At 40.2% G+C, this 20344-nt stretch overlaps 2 protein-coding genes across 3 annotated transcripts; both read left to right on the top strand.

Moving 5' to 3' along the window:
* Positions 1–2091: 2091 nt before the first annotated feature.
* On the top strand, positions 2092–6598 carry LOC116259676 (uncharacterized). Of its 2 annotated transcripts, none has more exons than XM_031637552.2 (5): positions 2092–2358; positions 2535–2617; positions 5894–5949; positions 6030–6125; positions 6345–6598. In XM_031637552.2, the coding sequence occupies exons 1-4, from the start codon at positions 2187–2189 to the stop codon at positions 6106–6108; spliced, it is 390 nt and encodes a 129-aa protein (XP_031493412.1). In that variant the 5' UTR covers positions 2092–2186; the 3' UTR covers positions 6109–6125; positions 6345–6598. The 2 variants fall into 2 exon arrangements, with proteins under 2 accessions (XP_031493412.1, XP_031493411.1); XM_031637551.2 differs by having other exon boundaries at positions 2093–2358; positions 6341–6598.
* Positions 6599–12668: 6070 nt separating this feature from the next.
* On the top strand, positions 12669–14290 carry LOC116258391 (U-box domain-containing protein 21-like). Its single transcript, XM_031635522.2, has one exon. The coding sequence runs from the start codon at positions 12709–12711 to the stop codon at positions 13990–13992; it is 1284 nt and encodes a 427-aa protein (XP_031491382.2). The 5' UTR covers positions 12669–12708; the 3' UTR covers positions 13993–14290.
* The last annotated feature ends 6054 nt before the right edge of the window (positions 14291–20344 follow it).

A 20344-nucleotide genomic window follows, 5' to 3' on the forward strand; every position in this document is an offset into this window, starting at 1 on the left:
ACGAAAGGATTACGACTCCCTGCTAAAATACACACCCGGCTCCACTTGTTGTACCTTTTTAGGTCTCTACTAAAATAATGTATAACTAAATTTTTTATACACATTTTCTATGTTGCAAGAGTGAAATTATCAAAGGCGGAACCAAGGTAAGGCTCGCATGAGTTTTAGCCCCACTTTTAATAAGTTACATGTAAAATTTAAAAAAGTTCACTTATTTTATATAAAAGTTTTGAAAAATGATATTTCAGCTTTAGTTAAAATTTAAAAACTTTAATTTGATCAGCTTAGGATTGGTGATCATTAATTAAAATTTTTGAAACCTTTTATAATTTCTAACCAATCTCTTTTCAAAAGTTTTACAAAGGTGGAACCACAAATTTTAAAAGTTTTAAAAAGGTAAAATTTTAAATTTTAAAAATTTAACGAGGGACCGAGGCCCCATGTTATGTCGTACAACAAATCTCTCTCTCTCTCTCTCTCTCTCTCTTTTGTTTTTTGACAAATATTTGCCATAGCAAATATTGGTGAAAGACGACGTCTCAAATGTTGTGTTGGAAATGCATCCTGCCATCAAACGCACTTTTAGGTCCCGACTTCTTGACTCACCTTGAAAGTGCATTTCTTGTTTGCGAAGTAAACGTTCTTCATAACTTGATTTATATCCAACTTTGTTCGCTTAATTAGCAAAGACACTTTGTACCCAATTTTTAGTATTTAAATTAACAAGACACCGCAGGTCAAATTGAATGCGTATAAGAGCACTGGTTCATAGGTGCCTTTTCTTTTTTTTTTGCTAACAAGGATAAGTGACAGAAAATGAGTTTGGTTTCTAGGCTTCTTGCCATCACCTTTTCCACCTTCTATCTCTCTCTATATATATATATGTGTCATATATAGTCATTTTATAATAATTTAGTCATCTAATCAAGACCATTCAATCAATTATTTTTGTGATATAACGTTAACTTTTTTTTGTTCTTTGTTTTTATCTCAATCATTCATTCGATTAGAAGGAACTGCAGACTGCCGTAATTATACCAGATGCACCATCCACTCAATATATATATATATATATATATTGCCTCTTACATGTATAGTTTAAGGGGTGGCATGCTTGAAAGTTGAAAAGCAAGATGGACAGATTGCTTGAAGAATTCAATAATAAAAACTGAAATCCTACAGCCATCTTGACTTCTATTCGATCACAACCATCCAATAAGTTGCATTTGACGGTGTGCTTTGAAGGGCCAATGGATTTCTCCGGTGGGAGAATCTACAAATCCTACGCATATATATATGCACTATTTTATTTCGTTTTTTTCTACAAAACCAGTAGAATACTATGAAACCGTGGACCATAAATAATTTTACAAAATGCGATCATTTTATAATTTATAACAAATTAGTATAAATTCGATCATACCAACAGACGCAATATATCTCCTAAACTAAATGCGTAAAAGAGTCACGTTAGCCCATTGCATACCTCACATTCCATTAAACATTTAACCAAATCCACAGACACATACATCTAATTCCCAAACGGCTCATTATATACCTATTCATGTCCCGATGGCGAGTCCCATTCGGGCCTTCCAAGCAGAAGATGGCAAAAATTAATGTTGTAACATACAGTAAATGGAAAAAATCAATAGAAATCATTTGTTAATATATTTGGATAAATAATTATTATACTTACCATAAAATTATTCTTTATTTATTGTTTAGTATCGAGATTTTGAACACGCAAAGAATACAAATAGATCAAAATTTGTGTAGCATATACTTTATGCCTAATACAAAATATTTGAATAACATATTATAATACGTGAATAGAAACACGAAAATGATTTTTTAATATCTATTTTATGTGCAATACAACATTGTGTATATATCTCTATATCTATATTGGCATTAATATGAGTCTACATGCAACTATATGAATATGCAGAGATATATATTGATTTTGAGCCAAGATTTGTCAGGTCATACGTGAACCTTCTTCCGAACGTCGGTGGGGTTTCTAAATTTTTAAGGTTCCCGTTTTCAGTGAAAATAGGCAAAGATGGATGTCTATAAAGATGTCCATTCATGTTATTGTTACCCATAGAAGAAGGTACCTGTGGGGAACCGAGAGAGAGAGAGAGAGAGAGAGGAGAGAGAAAGGGAGAGACCTGGTGGTGGGAATGGCTCTGCAATGGGTAGTGCTCGGCTACGTGGTGGCGGTGGAAGCTGTGCTTGCCATCCTTGTGACGCTGCCTTCACCCAAGGGCATTAGGACCCACATCGTCTCCTTGACCTCGCGGTTGCTGCAACCATCAATGGGCATTGTCCCCTTCGCGCTCTTCCAACTCATGGGTTCGCACTCTCCCCGAACAACCCATTTCATTTCCTTCCTCACTTTCGCGTATTTAAATGGAATTTGCGGATTCGCTTTCCCTTTGAGCTTGTTTTGAGCATTGGATCAAGTGATCTAATTGACCATGTTCTTATCAATAAGTTTATTTTGTGGCTGATGTTTGCGATGTTTTCAGATATCTACTGGAAGAACGAGCACCGTCTTTCTTGTTCTTCAGAAGTTTGCACTGCGGCGGAGAGGGATCGATACGAAAGGGCGGTGAGAATTTTGTTATGATCTCGGCTTTTTCTAGAGTGATAATTGAAGAGTAATGGTTTGAGCGGTTTTATTTTTTCTGTTCGGAATAAAAATTTCATTAACTTTATGTTTTTGAATGATCCGTAAGTCCGATCAATGCAAGAGCCGGATGGTGTTCTTCGATTTTGGAGAAGTACTGTAGATTGTCAACTGAGCGCTAGCTTGTTTGGTGACAAGAACGGATCCTCTGTGGTCCCAGAGGACGTAGTTTTCACTCTTATTGTAGGTTACAAATGTCTATATTTATTCCCGATTATGTGCATCCTTCAACTGGAATTTTAGGGAGGAACCTACAGTTTCATTAAATGGTTAAAGCTAAATTATACAGATTGGTGCGGACGATACAACACTCGAAGGTAACGATGTACCAATTTATAACATATTCACGCTGTGTGAAAAGACGAATGGCAGTTAAATGGATGTTTTGGAAAGCATGGTTCTGGTTTAGTGCCTCAGAAGTCTGAAACTTATGATCAGATGAAGCAATAAATTAAGGATTCAAGAGAAGGAAAGAGACGAAGAGAATATATATGAGTCTTAAGTAATAAGGTAGACTGGCGCACTAGATAAAATGCAATCTATCTTACTTGACTTGTAGGTTTGCTGAATTAGCTTGGATAAAACTTGGATCTACTCGATGACCTCATGGAGTGAAGAGAAGCTATCTATGTTTTCATGGTACATGCTTTGTGTAAAGGTGAAAATTGATTGGATTCATGATGGGTTTGCAATGCTTTTGGCAGTTATAAACCTCATTCAAATACAGTTGCCTATGTATTTATGTGATCTGGGTCCAATCTGTTTGCATTGCTATTTTTCTGTCCTTAAATGAAAACAGATGTATTTGAGCAGTTGACGTGGCCAAAAGCAATTGCCGTCCATGATTCATCTATTATTTTCATTAATTTGCAGGGTTAGTTTAGATTTTTCTTTTCGGCTTTAGTTTCCGTGAATTGGTGATTCAACCTTTACAGTCCTGAATCTCAGTGCAAATCTTATTGATGAGGCATGCTGGCAAAATGCAAGTATTTTGAATATATAGCTTCCATGCTTTGTAACTTCTGAGAAGTCAGGACCTGGAACCTCCGGTTCAGTCATTCTATTTGTTTTTGGGTGGTTAACTTTGTTTATGCTTCTTCATACAATCTCAATTTGACGACTAGTTGGTATGTTTTTAGAGCAAATGAAGGATGAAGCATCAAATGCTGCTTTGTTCAGTTAGTAGTCATGTTATACAGAATATATGTGGTTGTTCTACTACTTCCCCTTTATTTGTCCCTATGCCTTTTGGAATAAATTGAGGGTTAATCAAGGTAACATAAGCATAACCTTTTTTTTGTTTGGTGTTGCGGGGCTTTTTTGGAGGGGTGGGGGGTTGATGGGAGAGTGGGGAGGAGGAAAGATCTGCATACAAATACAGCTGGTGAAAGATTTCAGTTGAAGAAAATAAAATCTATTCTACAGTTTGCTTTATATGGTGACATGTGAAATAAATCATGCTTTTGTTTTGCATTATTAGCTGCAAAAATCAAATGTATCACAATAGCAGTAAGCCGGCTCAGGGTTTAGTCGACATCGACATTCTATGGCTCAAACGATGCTTGAGCTGGAATTGAGCTTTGTAACCAATGCTTGAGCTAGCTCTATGAAATATTTGAAAGTTTGTGTGCTCAGCTCACCAACGAAAGCTAACCGACCTTCAGCTCGACAAAAACAAGCTTGAGTTTAAGAGACAAAATGAGTTCAGGTCATGCTCTGCACAAAATATACCTGCAGCTACAACAAAGAGAAAAGACGCAACGCTCAATGATAAGTAAACAGAGTCCACACCAGAAAGACAAGATCAGAATCAAACTTCTGGAACTTCACCATTTCTATGCTTTACAATTTGCAACCGTCATTGGTGATAGTTATCTTCTTTTTTGCCTCAGCAACCAAACCTTGATTTTTTTATCATTACTACAATTTCATATTAAAGAAAAAAAAAGCACATGGATGGAATCTAAGCACACTATGATTACAAAATCCTTCTCAAAGTTCTAGTTGAGCTCATTGAGGAAACAACTTCAACCTACAGGTTGGAGGTGGATTATTTAGCAAATGAATAGAGCTTGAGCTAAGTCCTTGTATCTGCACTCACTATATACTTTATTTGCAACATTGTAGATAGATGGGAAGCATAGCAAGGTAATGATGCCAAAAATGTGTTTGTCTTGAACTCCAGCACTTTGATCTGTGTTGTAAAGAATGCTAGTCCTTATGGTAGGGAATTGCTTGTGATTAAGATGGACCTGGGTTCCAGGTGTGAAAAGGTGTTTTATTTGAGCAAGCATGACCCAAGAATGGTGGCAGCTTCTTAATTAGAATGAGGTTGACTAGTATGTACACCCAAGGATATGTGGGAAGTGATGAGTGCTATTGTTGAGATCAGATTCTCCTCGTCTCACATATTGAAGTCTGTATTCTGATTTTTTATTTCCTTGGCGAAGATAAGATGTTGGTTTTTATTTATTTCCTGAGCTTTTTTCCTTGAGGAATAGGACATGTATGCCTGCATAGTCTTTAATTGTTGTAGACTCTTTGACACTGGTGAATGATCCACATGCACAGCATATCCGTATATTCTTTTGCAGACGCGAGTAGCTAAATATGACCGTCATGATGGAGAATTCTATCAACGAGCAATTTTGTGAAATACATGTATGGTCACCATGAAATTGCCATAATTATTTTTTTGTTCATTGTCAATTTGTTTATTCCAGTAAACATCATTACTTTGATTAGTAAGGTAGTCGATCATGCTCATGCAAGGTTTGTGCTTTTAATGCTTAATATTTACAATCTCATCCCAAATGCAATGAACAACATCACCTTGAACTTGGGAGACTGTGCATTTTGTTGATAACCTTCTGTAAGAGAAGGAAAGGGTCATGCTTGTTTTTTGTTTTTCCATATTTGCATTCTCAAAGAAAATCTCCCTCAAAATTGCCTGCTATATCGCCATAACATTTAATAGATTTTCAGTCCTTTTGTGTTGGGTGGCTGGTTCTGGCTACTTCAAATGGAAAAAGTATCGGGGTTGCTTCTGGAAGCTTCACTTGTTGTTGATTAAAAGGAACCTTGCCCTCCTTTGTTTTTCTGCCTTATATTTGGGACGGACGAATTACCTTCATTTACTGGGCTCAGATGATGGACTCTTTTAATGTTGGCATAATTGTAGCGTTCATTGTAATGCAGATATTCAAAGCACAAAGGAATGCTGTTCTCTGCGTAGCTGCTTGCTTTCTTTACTGGTAGGAAGACATCTTACATATGGGGAATCATAGCTAATGGACAATGTCAGTAAATATAAGCTCTGTGGTTGTTGCTGCAGGTGCATCTACTCTGTCTGTAAATACCAGAAGGAAATACAGAAAGTGGAAGAAGCTGAGAAGCGGCTCAAGGAATCATAGACTCATAGTCCACCCAAGTATGTTCCATCTTGTCAAAAGCTTATAATAATTAAACATGACGACCATATGCTCATTTCAAAATTATTCTTAGACTTAGATCTGTAAGAGAGATGCAAAATATATATTCTCCTGATTCTTTTTGGCTTAAACCGTTAATCTCATAGTTGTACTGAATGCCTTCTGATTTTTATTTTTTTCCCCTTCGAAACTTGACATACTGTTTTGTGGACAGAGAGCTGAGAAATAACATCGTGAGGTGAAGATGGTTGTTGATTACAAGCAGGACTGGCGAGTTACAGTGAGGTCGACTTGTTTGGGCCTGTGATTTCTTCTTTTTCCTACTTTATGTGTCTGTTTTTGTATTACTTAGAACGTTAGCCCGTAGCTTTTAACTGGATAGTCTAAAGGACGATGCAGACAATGAAAAATGGAATTGCAAGAACCAGTGAATCACATTACGAATCATGAAGCCTTTTTTGCTGTGGTTTTCCTTCTTTTGGTTTGGGTCGGCCACTCTTGCCGGCAGCGTAAAACTGCGAGAGGCTAGTTGAGCTCATCACTAATCAAAATTATCAAACTATGTTGCTGTTTTCTTATTCATGTAAAATTGTATTCTTCCTTCTGTGCATGTATACGTTCGTGCTTCTAAAGCTATTTGATAGCTGTATCAGACTCATCCTCTGCAATTTGAAATTAAATGCATTTCCTGTTCCTGGCAACCTTGAGGACTTGATAACGAGTTGAGTTTCAGCTTGATTTGCTTAGTTATTCGACCGGTTCATGGGCCGAGCTCGAAGCCTTGAACAAGCTCTACTTGTCACTTAAATGAGACGGGCAAAGTTTGAGCTGCTCTAATGAATAATCAGACCAAGCGTAAAGGATGTTCCGTTCGATCCATTTGGACGCACACCATAGACTTTCCTCTTACCACTTGCTTGCTTAACAAGTAAATGACAATATGGAAATGGAGGCGTATGTATGGCCATAATAAATTTAATATTTATCTCTCAAGTCTTCTTGTGGTTACTCTATCTTAGTCTTATTCCAATCACGGTGACGAACGTGTCCACTTCGTGGCGGTTGCTGGCCGGTGGAATAAGTCTTGATGAAGATGATAGATGATTCATAATTGTTTATGTAATATAGGTGCCATATTCACATCTCACAAATGGAGCTCGGAAAGCATTAAAATATCGATTCCTTTATGACGAGGAAACTCCAAAGTCCTTTTGTCCACACTTTTATTTCCGACCTAAAAGGTGCATGTCGATGATTCTCTCTTGCTAAGTTACCCATGCGTATTAAAATAGCGGCTGCTGTTCCTTGTCTATGAAGAAAAGTTTTAATTGCCAAAGAAGAAATATTTTATTTGCCAAAGAACCAGGTCCCTTTCAAGTCAAGCTAATGTGCTTTTAACTTGACATATTCAAGAATCAAAACTTAGTCTTGAGGAGTGTAGCGTAGTTGATAAGGTTGGTAGGCTAGTGAAAGTCTAGTCATCAGTTGTTCTAGGCGCTATTTCTCTATTTTGCAAATGAAAGATGCACTGCATTCTCGGTGTCTAGTTGATGGGTGTCCTACTTCTTCCCAAATCCCAAAAGCAACTTTAGATTCCAACCTCTCACTGAATTGCCAAGAATCAAAACATATGTTCCTATTCCTTTTAACTCAAAAGGCTTTAAATTGACGTTTTTTCTTCCAGTGCGAGCTCCTATATCTGCCGTTGATTTCAATATACTTGTGTGCATGCATGTACACGCATATAAGTTTGTGGTGCATGCACACCAAGTAAGTGCATATGTGAGCTTATGAGCATTGACAAAGGGAGGCACTATATAGACCAACACGATTGCTGCATGCCATTAACATGGAGCAGTCACTCGCATCACAGTTTTCGTATCCTCAACCACTACATGATCTCTTTCACACTTGTGGATTCCCTTCACATGAAGGGGGAGACCACTCTCCTGTTTTCCACTACGTGGGACAATGAATCTCATCTCCCCCAGCGGACCTCTCTCCGCCATGTTCCCACTTCAAAATCCATGGCCCTGGCCATTGAAATACACAGTGGGCTGACAGGGATCCGGAAAAAAAAAAGTATTTTAAGAAAACTAATTACCTAAAAAGACTTTTAATACATTTTTGAAAGCAAGAAAACATGAAAAAAGGGATCACCAGAATCAACATTCAGAAACGATAAGTAAATTAGATCTCGATTTCCCGTTGCATGGAACTATCTTGAAATGGAGAACCAAGAGAATCCTTGACTGAGTGTTCAGACGCTTGGTGTTGCATTTGTCCGTGTTTGCTTGCCGCCGCAAACTACGGCTAGCTAGCAAAGTTATCGCAAAATGAGACATGGTTTGCGACTCGGTGAAATTTAGGGTCATTCAAACTTAGCCAAATTTGAAAAATTTCACAATTATTGGTCCAAAAGGAGCTTATTATATAGAGAAATACAATTCAGCGGTTACAGTCAACGTGAGTATCTAGACTTGGGATAATAATGGGGGAAGCGGCCGTGAATGTCCCCACTAAAAGATGTCAACAGGTCGGTCAAGGCACTCGTGCTCTATTGTCAATGTTTAATAAATATAAAAGCAACAGTTGAACATGGAGCATGGTTTCCATAACTTCTTTTGAATAGTTTTTGTGATGAAAGGTTTAACGAAAAGCCCATTTCAGTTAAGCCGGGCTCGAGGATCGGCTAGGTGGGGCTCGATTCCTGCGATGCCCAGCTACATGTGGTGCTCAGACCAGACTCGGATCGATGGTTCAAATGCCCTTCAGCTAAAAAAATTCTAGCTCTGCCCGCCATGCGGATTAACCCATCACAACATGTAAATGGACCCGCGTGAAAGCATGTTTGGTCTTACTCATCTAGAAGACGTGACAAGAAATGCAGTGCTCTTTGATGAGAATTGAAATTTGGACATTAATTCCAGTTTGAGCTGGGGTCAAGCTGGCCTTTGAAAACACGGCCCACTAAGGGTCCCGTCCCCTTGGAGAACGCGCCCTGCTGTTGGTGCTGTAACTCAAACACGCCTAAGACTAACTTTCTTTCACATCAATTCAAACTTCAGGCCGAAAGTGCTGCCGGGTTTCACATGATCAGTTCAAACTTGAGTCTGCTTTTTTGTTAGGATTTTCCGTTCCATAATTTGATCACAAGTTCATTGATTCATCTTGGATTTTCTCAAAAATACCAAAAGCCTCCTCTAAGAGCCTTATAAAATATTAAGACCCGGATAAATTTTTCTTAAAGCCAAAAGATCTCTGATGAGAAGAGAATGCCTTCCCTCCCCTAGAAAGTTTGAACTGAATCGGTTAATATTAAAATATTATGTTTGAAAGAAAAAATAAATTAAAATAAAAAAGTTTAAAATATTTTTAAAAAGTTAGATGGCTCCTTAAGTCCGGCATCAAATGGATTTGCCACTAATTTGATTCAAATCGGGCCGACTTTGACAAGCTTGTTTGTGCATGTGGAGCTTATGTTGATAAGTGGATGAGGGTGATGATGCTCAGTGAACGCTCGCCATGGCTCCCTCTTCCTGCGGGTTTGACCGCATGGCTGGTTTGCTGCCTTGCATGCCACGGTTGACCACAGAGCTGGTAGCCAAGTCAAACCATGCCCTCTTGAGTTAGCGATCAGTCTAACCTTGTGCCAAACGTGCGACCAAGAGTTCCGCGACTAAGAGTTCCTCAATGTTCACTAGATTGAGATCTATTTAGGAGGCCAGCCCTTAGACAAGTTTAAAAAAAAGAGAAAAAATACTCCGATTTACATATAGGTTGGTGTAGGCAGTTGCTTCATAGCAGCTCCTTAATATATATATATATATTTTTTGTATTTTCACATGAACATCTTTAAATATTTGTTTTATTATATATATGAGTGCTCTTTTCGATATGAAAATTTTTGAACGACTGCCTCTTTACAATTTTTTTTCTTTTTAAGAAAACCATAATTGAAAAAAAAAGAAGCAGCCCTGAGAATGTTTGATGTACTAGCTCAGGCTAGTGATTGGTGGGTGCCTGGTCATGTTCAAAGTGGCATGAACATCAATTTTCTTATTACCACACCATGTACTATAAGAAAACACTAAAATCCTCATGCACATGCACTCACTTAAAAGTGAGAGCAAAAATGTTGTTGACAAATGTTACAATGATGCACGAGAGAGGACAAGCAAACTTGGAAAATATGTGAGAACCAGTGAACGAAGAGAGTCAAGGTCAAATAAATGAGGATAGTCGGGATTGAATGGGCTCCTTTAAAAAAAAGATAAAATAAAAAATTGGTATTTAAAAATTAATTAATAAATGTTTTATAATACTTAATAAAAAATGCATAGCCTTTGAATGGCCACATTGTTTCAATTGTAGACTTCCCTAGACCATCGATTAACCGGCGCCGACGTCGCCGTTCCAACGCGACTCATCCATTCCACGGTCACTATCAACCTTGAGCACTTGCATCATTTTTTTTTAGAGGGACACATGTTTACATTATTTGTTGAAATGGTCCACCTAAAAAAGTTAAAAAAAAAAGAAGTTTAAAAACAACTGAAAGTAGCAGAATCTATTGTTAGCATAATTGGTTGGACTGGTAGCGCAGGCTAATCGCATGTAGCTCATTCACTTATTGCCGACACTGTGCCGATAATAGAGCTATAAATTTTAGATTGGGGGTGCCTATGTAAAAAAATTTTACATGTTCAAGAATACCAATATATATAAATAATCAAATAATTAGAGACAAATAATATGTGAAAATAAAGATAATTTTTAGGAATGGTTTCGGCTCCATAACACATATACAAAAGAAATCAAATGCATGCACACAATTTTTGAGAGCTGAGAGATGATGGTTCAAGTGTGAACTCTTAAACGCCCAGTCAAGTATGAACCCCTAATAACTCCTTTGAAACCTAGCCTTTTGTTTCCAACTGTTTACTTTACCATTTTTTTTTTTCTTTCTAGTTCGTATTATTATCCACCACACGCTTATGAAACGCAAAGGTGGAAAAGAAGGGAATCAAGTTAATAACATGTCTAAATGATCCACTAATATGACCAAATAAAACATAATACAAAATAATATAAGAATCAGTGAAAGCGTTGTTAAAATTGGTCTAAGATTCAATTGGATTATTATCAGTAAAAAAATAATAATAAACCATTTAAAAAAAATAAACGGAAAAACAATTAGAAATAAATGAAAGTCTTAAAGTTGTGCCTTTGGCTGTTTCTAGTTCTACCCAATGGGAAACTATTAAAAAGGTTCTTCCAGCAGCAGCCCGGAATATCGGATCTTAGGGTTATTTATTTATTAAGGGCAGGAATAACGGAACCCAAATAATGAAAAATACATATATCGGGTTATGAACAGGGTCCGGTTCATTAACTCGATATGGGATTTGGGAATGCACTTAGCAGAAACGGACCTCAACGTCTACCTGAATAGTCGATTCGAGGTCCAGGTAACCGTGCGGACCACTCTTCTGGACCACCATGACCGTGATGGATCTGGATCCATCTCCCGATCCAAATCAAACACAACTAGAACTAGGGAAGGACGCGACCGGCTTTTCTTTTACCGGGTCAAACCTTGTGCTGGTCCAAATTCTTAAAACTTCTCGAGGCGGTGTTCCGGTGACCGCAGCTAACCGTTACTTTTGGCAAAACGCCACCGACGCGTTCAAAATTTCAACGGTCAAAGTTCAAGCCGCAGGACCCCCATTCATTTAGCATTGTTTGCGCCATTTACTCAAAATCAAAGACCACAAAAATTGCCTCCCGGCTCTTCCTTTGACCCACGAATGGTCTTATTTTTCCTCACCAGATTACCTAATCACCCCTCATTGAATATAAAAATTGTCCCCAAGTAAAAATAGTTGTTGCAATCAACGGTAGTAGGTTTGGTTTCTCGCTGCGCTTCTTCAGTTTAATAAAAATCCTGCTTGTGGGTTTTCTTTCTTTTTTTTTTTAAAAAAATAAAGAATAACTGTTGTCTTAAAAACTGAAAATGGAAAAAGTGTTGGGTGTAAACTTGGCTATTATGGTAAAGTCTATGATTTATCAAACTAAGAATTGTAGGTTTGAAATTCTTATTTTAACGTTTTGTATTAAAAAAATCGAATTTAGAATAAAAAAAGATGGTTTTCAAATTCTGAATATTTTATATTAGAGGCAATTAAACACCCCCTCAAATTCAAGGTTGGTCCGCAAAGAAGAGAGATGGTCAGGAGCATTGGGTTGACTGCACCAGTAATAGTTTGTGGTAGGAGGGTATTTTGGTCTTGTAAATTAAGCGGGTCATCGGATGAGAGGATTTTTGACTGGCATTTTTGTAAAGTTCATGGGTGTTTAGGTAATCTAGCGGTCCCATGCTTTGTGACCCGCGTTCTGCTGAGATATATAAAGAGGGAGAAGTGGCCCAAATTCGTTCATCGGGGAAATCAAGAGAATTCAGACTCAAGGTCGAAGCTTGGAGCGCGTTTATTGAAACAACTAGCTACGATGATCTCTTCTTTGAGATTGAGGATGGAGTCGCGAAGGAGGAAATCCGGCGACAAGTCCGGCGGAAAGATCATGCCTGCGGCATTAGAGGGCTCGGAGATCGTGATACCGGCCGGATTCCGTTGCCCGATCTCGCTGGACCTCATGAAGGACCCTGTGATTCTCTCTACCGGGATTACCTACGATAGGCAGAGCATTGAGACTTGGCTCGAAGGCGGAAGCTTCACCTGTCCCGTCACGAAACAGCTGTTGCAGAGCGCCGACCTCATTCCGAACCATGCACTCCGGCGGATGATCCAAAGCTGGTGCGTCGAGAACAGGGACGCAGGTATCGAGCGTATCCCGACGCCACGAATTCCAGTGACCCGCTCGCAGGTGGCCGAGATCCTCTCTCAGATCGAGTCCGCGAGCCGAAGGGGCAGCCCGGGGTCGTGCGTGGCCGTCGCGGACAGGATCCGGCTACTGGCAAAGGAGAGCGACCGGAGCCGGCGGTGCGTTGCCGGAGCCGGGGCGGGGGCAGCGCTCGCGGCGGCGTTTGCAGCCGTTTGCGACCGGTTCGCTGACTCCGAGAAGGAGTCCGCACCGGCTGCCGCTGCGGAGGCGATTCTCGCGGCCATGAACGCGGTAGCGACGATCGACTCGGAGGCGTGGTCTCATGTGTGGACACGATCGTGCATGCGCCGGCTGGCCTGGTTGATCTCCGGAGGAAGCTTGGAAGGGGTGGGGAACGCGGTCTGGGCGCTGAGAGAGGTTCTGAGAGACGACGAAAAGATTCTGGAGGGTGACAACCGGAAGATTCTGGAATCGACGCCGGGGCTGGTGGAAGGACTCGTGAGAGTCGTCCGAGAGCCGATCTGCCCGGCCACGACGAAGGCGTCGCTGGAGGCGATAGTCGAAATGGCGTCCGCGAGCGATCGTATGGTGTGCCGGGTCGCGGAAGCGGGTCTGGTGCCAGTGCTCCTGGAGATCCTACCCGGCTGCGAGAGGGGCATGTGCGAGAAGGCACTGGCCGCGCTCGACCTCGCGTGCAGCAGGCGCGAAGGGAGGGAGCAGGCGTACGGCCACGCGCTGGCAGTGCCTGTGCTGGTGAAGAAGATGCTGAGGGTGTCGAGCATGGCCACAGACCTGGCGATGTCGGTGTTGTGGAGGCTGTCCAAGGGGGCGAACGGCGAGGCTGTGGTGCTGGAAGCGTTGTCAGTGGGGCTGTTCCAGAAGCTGCTGGTGCTGCTGCAGGTGGGGTGCGATGATGGTGCCAAGGAAAAGGCCAAGGACCTGCTGAAGATGTCGAACAAGTACAAGGACAGGTTAGAGTGCGTGGACTCGGGCGACTTCAAGAACATCAAGCGGCCGGCTTGAGGTTGCATTCCAACCTGAGGATTCTCCTCGTCTCGTTTAATGGCGGGACTTGATGATGCCTGGAGCATTTGTTACCTTCAACTCATATCCGTCTTCCTAATATGTGCATGAGAGTGTGATAGCTGTAATTCGGAAACATCGTAATGATCGTTTTTCTTTTTCTTTTCGAGGGACTGTACAGAGAGAATTGCGTCACATGTGAATATACGTTTGGGACCCCGTTGAAAGGGTTTCAGGTTTTGAATTATTTTGGAAACTGAAATACAATTAACGCCCCCTTCTTAGGGGTTTCCTTGTACAGATTTTGGCTGCACCGCTTCCGATTTTTCTCCAAAAGAATAATATTAAGTATGAAGCCATATACAGCCTTACGCTTTATATACTCCATAGAATTCATTCGAAAGAGAGAAATACTAAAGTAAAAGAAAAGAAAGAAGCAGCAATGAAATTTGAAATGATGCGACTTCCGACATGGCAATCCAAAAACATCCACGACAAATGATGCTTTAGCAGTTCTTTGCTATTTTTTTTTTCTTTCGTTGGAAAGATCTTATGCGTTTGTTCCTCAATTTCTCTTGGTGATCAATATTCGGGTCATGGTATTTGATCATTTATGCACATTTTCCAGAGCATGAAAGATCAAAGAGCATCCAATGCACCAACATAGGCTATTATTTTGTTAGAGAAAACGTGGTTAAACGATTAATTTTGTAACTAGTAGCGAGTTTGAGACCAAGCGAGGCATGCTCCCTTATCAGAAACAGATTGATCGATGTGAAGGAAAAACCAAAATTAATCAAATCTCCAGAGGTGCCTTTGCCTGATCAGTATCTTTGAGGGCTCGCGCCATTTCCATTTGTCGTCTTCCTCCATTGGAGAATGTGAGCATCGAGACGGCCCCCCACCCTCCTGCCACAGACGTTACAGCTCGAAGAGGAACAAAGCCAGAGGCGTCACTCCATGGCGTCCCAAGCGAAACTCGAAGCAAAAGGACCACCCGCGCAAAGAAGCTGCCTTCTTCTTCGTCTTCTTCTTGCACGTTTTCTGCGACGATTTCTTTGTGGGGCGCCGGTCAAACCTGGTGTGGCGAACAAAGGTGGAGGCCATCAAAAGGAAACTCACTGCTTCCCAAATATGATCGTTGCTCGAACCGACGTTCTTTCTGAAATTTTACAGAAACCATAACTCAGATACAAGACTTGATCTGATATCATCCATGCAATTAAACTGAATAAGAACATGAATTCACTTAGATCTCATTCTATTATAGGGAATTCCATCTGATTTTCGATTTGGGTTGCGATTTTGAGCCCATATTTGACTGATATTAAATGTCCCGGTTGGACATCCGATCCCAACCTTAAACTCGAAAGTCCAGTGTCCATTAACCCTACCCATTAATTTGCACGAACCTCGCTTCGATCTCAATCCTGTGTGCAATGCGCATCACCAAGTCTGTCACTTGTTCTCCCCTTTCTTCCTTCTCTCAATCTTGTCAAGTTTATCCTTTTCTGCCACCATTGTAGAAGACAGAGGGTTGTCTGACTTGCCACGCTTAATTAAGTTAACGTTCATTATTAGCAGTTGCAGACCCAGTCAAGTTTGCTTCTTCTTCTTCTTCTTTGGCATAATTTAACACGTCAAGAGCAGACTATCAAGATAATTTTCTCAGTCTCTGGCTTGAGGACCACGCCATCTGTCAGCATTACCAATAGACACCAACCAAGGCCACCCCAGCTCCAAAGCCTGCAGCCAGGAAAAGCTTGGCAGAAAATAGAAATTAAAGGAGTTTCTTCGTTCCCATGAAGACCGTGAAAATTCTCACAGGAAATTTGCGTACCTTGCGTGTACGTAAAATGAATAGAAAAAGATGTGCAACGAAAAACCGGAAAACGGAAGACGAAGCGACCGGCCGGGTTGACTTATTGGAATGAGGCTTCTTCCGGCAGACGACTGACTAATGGTTACAGTTTTCAATCTTGCTGTGCCTTCTAGATGCAGAGCCTTTTCTTGCTTAGACGGCCGTAAAATTTTCGGGGTTGAAGGATCAATCTCTCTCTCATATATATATATATATATACACACACACACAACTTGCTTAGATTCTTGAATCTGAGATTGCAACTAAACTCCAATTCCCTATCTCTCACCCTCCACTCCGTGGCACACATCAAATGAATAATTCTAAACTCATGCAATTAGATGATTCCATTTTAGTACCCTCGGGTCAAATTAAAATAATTCAACCGGAATCCTCTTGTTGGTGATCGAGCAGTCAGCAGAATCGATCTTTTGGGCTTCGTTTTTGGGGGTGCTCAAAAACAGCATGCCAGCCTTTTATGGGCGCTCCACTGCAGATCGTCAATAAAGCTATTCCAGCTAGCTAGCTCAGAGATATGTTGCAGCAGGCGTCATTGACGATTTCCTTTTCATGCGTTACTTTCTTTCTTTTCTTTTTATCCCTTTGGGAACTCCATTGCAAGCAATTCTTGGTCTTCGAATTGAAAAGAAGAGATCCTCTCTTTCACAGCAGGAGACCGTGACGAGTCCCAGAAGGCTCGATGCAGGCCTCAGCTATCATGTCTGCCAAATGGGCAGTCGTAATTTTGAATTTGATCATGGGCATCACTCCTTCGGTAGACCGGAAACAGGCAGATTTTTTGAAGTTGAAGAAGACGGGCTTTATCGTTACTCCCATGAAAATCGAGGTCAAGTTTCGTCCTTTCATTATCCAATGGTTCACATGTTTGCTCAAAGCATGAATGGACCACAAAATGCTCTGTTTTTCCCTTCTTTTGCATACATAAAAAGCAGAACGACATTGAGATAAAACAAAAAAGAGTTGCGGATACTTCTGTCATTGTATTCCAATAATCTGTTTCGTGAAATTTTACTTTAGTTGATCATATAAGTCATTGTGGGGTGGTGCAGTTTACGAAGTCGGGAGCCTGAAAATGCGTGCCTCAGTCATCGTTCTTTTTGAATGCAACAGGTTAAATCCAAATTCTCATTGGCTCTCAACTCTCATTCTATGCGGCCATAATTACTGGGTTCAACTTCTGATACAAAGAGTGAACTTCGAAAATCAGGGCAATCCGTGGGAGACTTTAGTTTCGGCTTCTTCAGAAAGATACTTCATCGCCTTTCTTTTTTGCCGATTTGGTTAACAGCCAACCGTCTTAGATCTAATAATCCAAGACGGAACGAAGCAACCCACCAAAATGTATAGTTCATCAAACTAGCCATGTCAAGTATGACCTAAACAACACATAGATCGCTGTTTCATGAAAGATCTGACATTAAAAGCTTAGGATTTTAAACTCTAAGGATCCAAGATCAGACAAGTGAAGTGGTAACCACGATTTGAAAGACATGGACCTGACATGGCGTGCTTTTATTGACGTGACAAAAAGTCATGGTAAATCCATGGCTCATCAAACTAAAGATTTTATATCAAACTTATGATCCATACTTAAAATCCTTGTTTCACCTTTTGCTTATAAAAAAAGGTGATCAAATGGAAAAAGGGTCTGTTCTTAAATCCATGGTTCTCTAGTCCTAAGCATTCCAGATCAACGGCCATCAAACACACCCTTTTTTTCAACTGTCTTAAATTGTTGGTCCACTGGATGCAGTTTCCCATATCCTGGCCATCGAGAAATTTTCTCCATTGCTTCAGTTTCGTAGCAAGGAATGCACACAAAGTCTCAGTATCAGAGGCATCTATGCCTTCTAGAGCTTGAAGTCTGTAGTCAGACCAACTTAGACACTTGCTGATGCTGCTGAGGCCATTTCTAACACAACTTATGATAAAGCTAGCATTCAATTTGCACCAATAAGGCGCGACACTGACTTGAGATCAATTCTCTTCTTCTGTGAAACAACCAACAAGATTTTAACATCCATGTCAGTGTACTAATAATGGTATCTTGATGGACAAATGGGTAACTGAAGTGGTGCATCATCTTGTAAGTAGAATCAACGTGTGACCTAATTTGTACTCGTTCGCAACGCCAGAATCAACAGTAGACATCACAAGGGATGGGAATTTATTTTGCGTAAAAACTCAAGCAATAAAGGAATTACTAATTTCTGATCTCCGACATGCATAAATCCAATCCGGCTGAACTTCTTAAGTCTGATATTTGAAAAACAAAATTTAACATCTACTAAGAAATTGGGCTGGATTCATATAAATATTTGATTAGATTCGGATTTGGTTTTAAGTAAATGTCCAATATTCATACATTTTTGAAAGTCAGGTCTGAATATAACAATACACACTTTGTATTTGGATGTGAATTTGCACGTCGGGTTCATGTATGATATGGAGTTTTCTGAACTGGCATTCGAATCCAAATCTGAATATAAAAGTGAACATCCAATAATCATATAAGTAAAATGCATATCTGATTAAAATCAAATTCGTTGATAATGAGCGCATCATATCTAGCTTGGGCTTTGCTAAGAACAAGCAGAATCCAGACATGTTGTTTGAGTTGCTAATTTAGTAACCAAGCCGCGATTAAGTATCAAGGTATCTCTATCCTCACGCCTGTAGGAATGAGTAAACCAAAGGATATCATATTCGACGACCTTGCATCTCAAATTAAAGATACGAGGTGATGGTGTATTGATGATCTGACACCAACCTTAAATACACCACCAATCTCTAAATCCCAAATTCATGGATTGCTCAGAGATCCACATATAATTGCATCAGATATAAGAAGGAGACGGCAGCGGAGGTTTGAAAAGAAATCTTGAATTTCGAATCCGACCAAAGCATGAAAACAACGTCAAGTAGACTTATCTAAAGAAATTTTCTTAGGGTAAGCAAGTCTGTATTAGATACATTCTTACTGGATTAATAATGTTAGACTCTGTTGTCAATTCGAGGGTGTTGAATCCCATTCTTTAGTGCATTAGTTCTAAACGTGTATGAACACCAACTAACTCCAATTTGTCCGCCAAAAAAAGGAAAGAAAAAAAAAAAACAAAGGAAAGGTTGGTCTGGTTTCATTTTTCAAGAGCGCCACTCTTTCCATGAGTCCAAACAGGAGGCACAGATTGAGAAGGAAAATTACGCTTGAATAAACCAAACAAAACACTAAGGCTGGGTTTTTGATCCGTGGTGATACGAGATCTTAGGATCTGAGTTTAATAGATTTAAGATCAGACTACCCAACCCATCCAACCTTGAGATCTTTCAAAATACATCTTTTTTATGCAGTCTCACTATCAAAGACAACCTAATAGAAAAATGAACTGTACCACAAAGTGATACTTGTGGTCCGTCAAATGATAAGACCTTTTTGTTTTTTGAAATATATATTCATAGACTACATAATCTAAAAACTCGATGTTGGAAACATGACGTTATAAAATCGTTCTTAAATCAAGAGATTATGATTGGAAAAAGAACGTAGTCACACAATGCGTCCTGAAACAATAATGTTTTCAGTACAGGCATTTAATAAACATGTGTCAACACAATTTTCTTTTTTCTTTTGCTTTAATCGATGTAGGGTGAGAAGAGGTAAACAGTCTGCCATTAATTTGATTCTTGAGAATACTACTTCCTTAAACTGCAAACAAGGGTACGATTAATTTTCAACACTGAATCGACATGATGTATTATCGACAATTATTGTGCAATCCCGGATCAATCTTGAACCTCGGGGTAAGGGAAAGAGGAGAGATTTTTCTGCCTCCCCCAACACCATTGTTCTCTTAAACACCAAATACCCTCATCCGATTGCACCAGTGCTTTCCGGAACTCGTGTTTTGAAAATAACTCGGAAAGATTCTGTTCTGCCTCCGGCCCTGTGAGGCATGAGTTTTCATCCTCAGACAAGGGATTGCGTCGCGTTTGCGTCCAACGCGTTCGTTGGTTGCGCGACGTGTCGTAAGCCATGTGGACTGAGCCGGACAAGTGATTGATGGTTGCTTCGGCAGGTGAAGGGAGACCGGTGGGACCCGTCCACGCTATCAGTCAGCGGATCAAAGCGTCTGCTCAGCTGGACCTCAACACCCTACAGCTGTTCGCATTAGGTCCATGGACCCCGCACCCTTCCGGAATTTTCCAAGAAACGGTCCCGTGACCCAAAACTTGACGTGGTCCCGGGGGCAAATACGATGGCCTCCCCCAAATTATCGACCAGTACGAAAATAACGGGTCGTTATTTTCCAATTACAAATTGAAAATGGAACAAAATCTAAAAGCTCTAAATTACTTTAGACAATCTGTGGTTAGAGATTGATTGGCTTGCTCTGTTTCTCAAAAGAAACTTTAAGATCCCACTCATTATGTAACTGCGGAAGGATTTGGACAGGAAAAAGAAAATCAAAC

The sequence above is a fragment of the Nymphaea colorata genome, chromosome 8 (genome assembly GCF_008831285.2).
Source record: "Nymphaea colorata isolate Beijing-Zhang1983 chromosome 8, ASM883128v2, whole genome shotgun sequence".
Lineage (NCBI taxonomy): Eukaryota > Viridiplantae > Streptophyta > Magnoliopsida > Nymphaeales > Nymphaeaceae > Nymphaea > Nymphaea colorata.

Bases quoted from the DNA above. Each gene is read 5' to 3' on its own strand.
- LOC116259676 (XM_031637552.2), top strand. From the start codon at position 2,187: ATGGCTCTGCAATGGGTAGTGCTCGGCTACGTGGTGGCGGTGGAAGCT. The intron at 2,618-5,893 runs GTGAGAATTTTG...ATTGTAATGCAG, and splicing joins GGGATCGATACGAAAGGGCG to ATATTCAAAGCACAAAGGAA. The intron at 5,950-6,029 runs GTAGGAAGACAT...TTGTTGCTGCAG, and splicing joins GCTGCTTGCTTTCTTTACTG to GTGCATCTACTCTGTCTGTA.
- LOC116258391 (XM_031635522.2), top strand. From the start codon at position 12,709: ATGCCTGCGGCATTAGAGGGCTCGGAGATCGTGATACCGGCCGGATTC.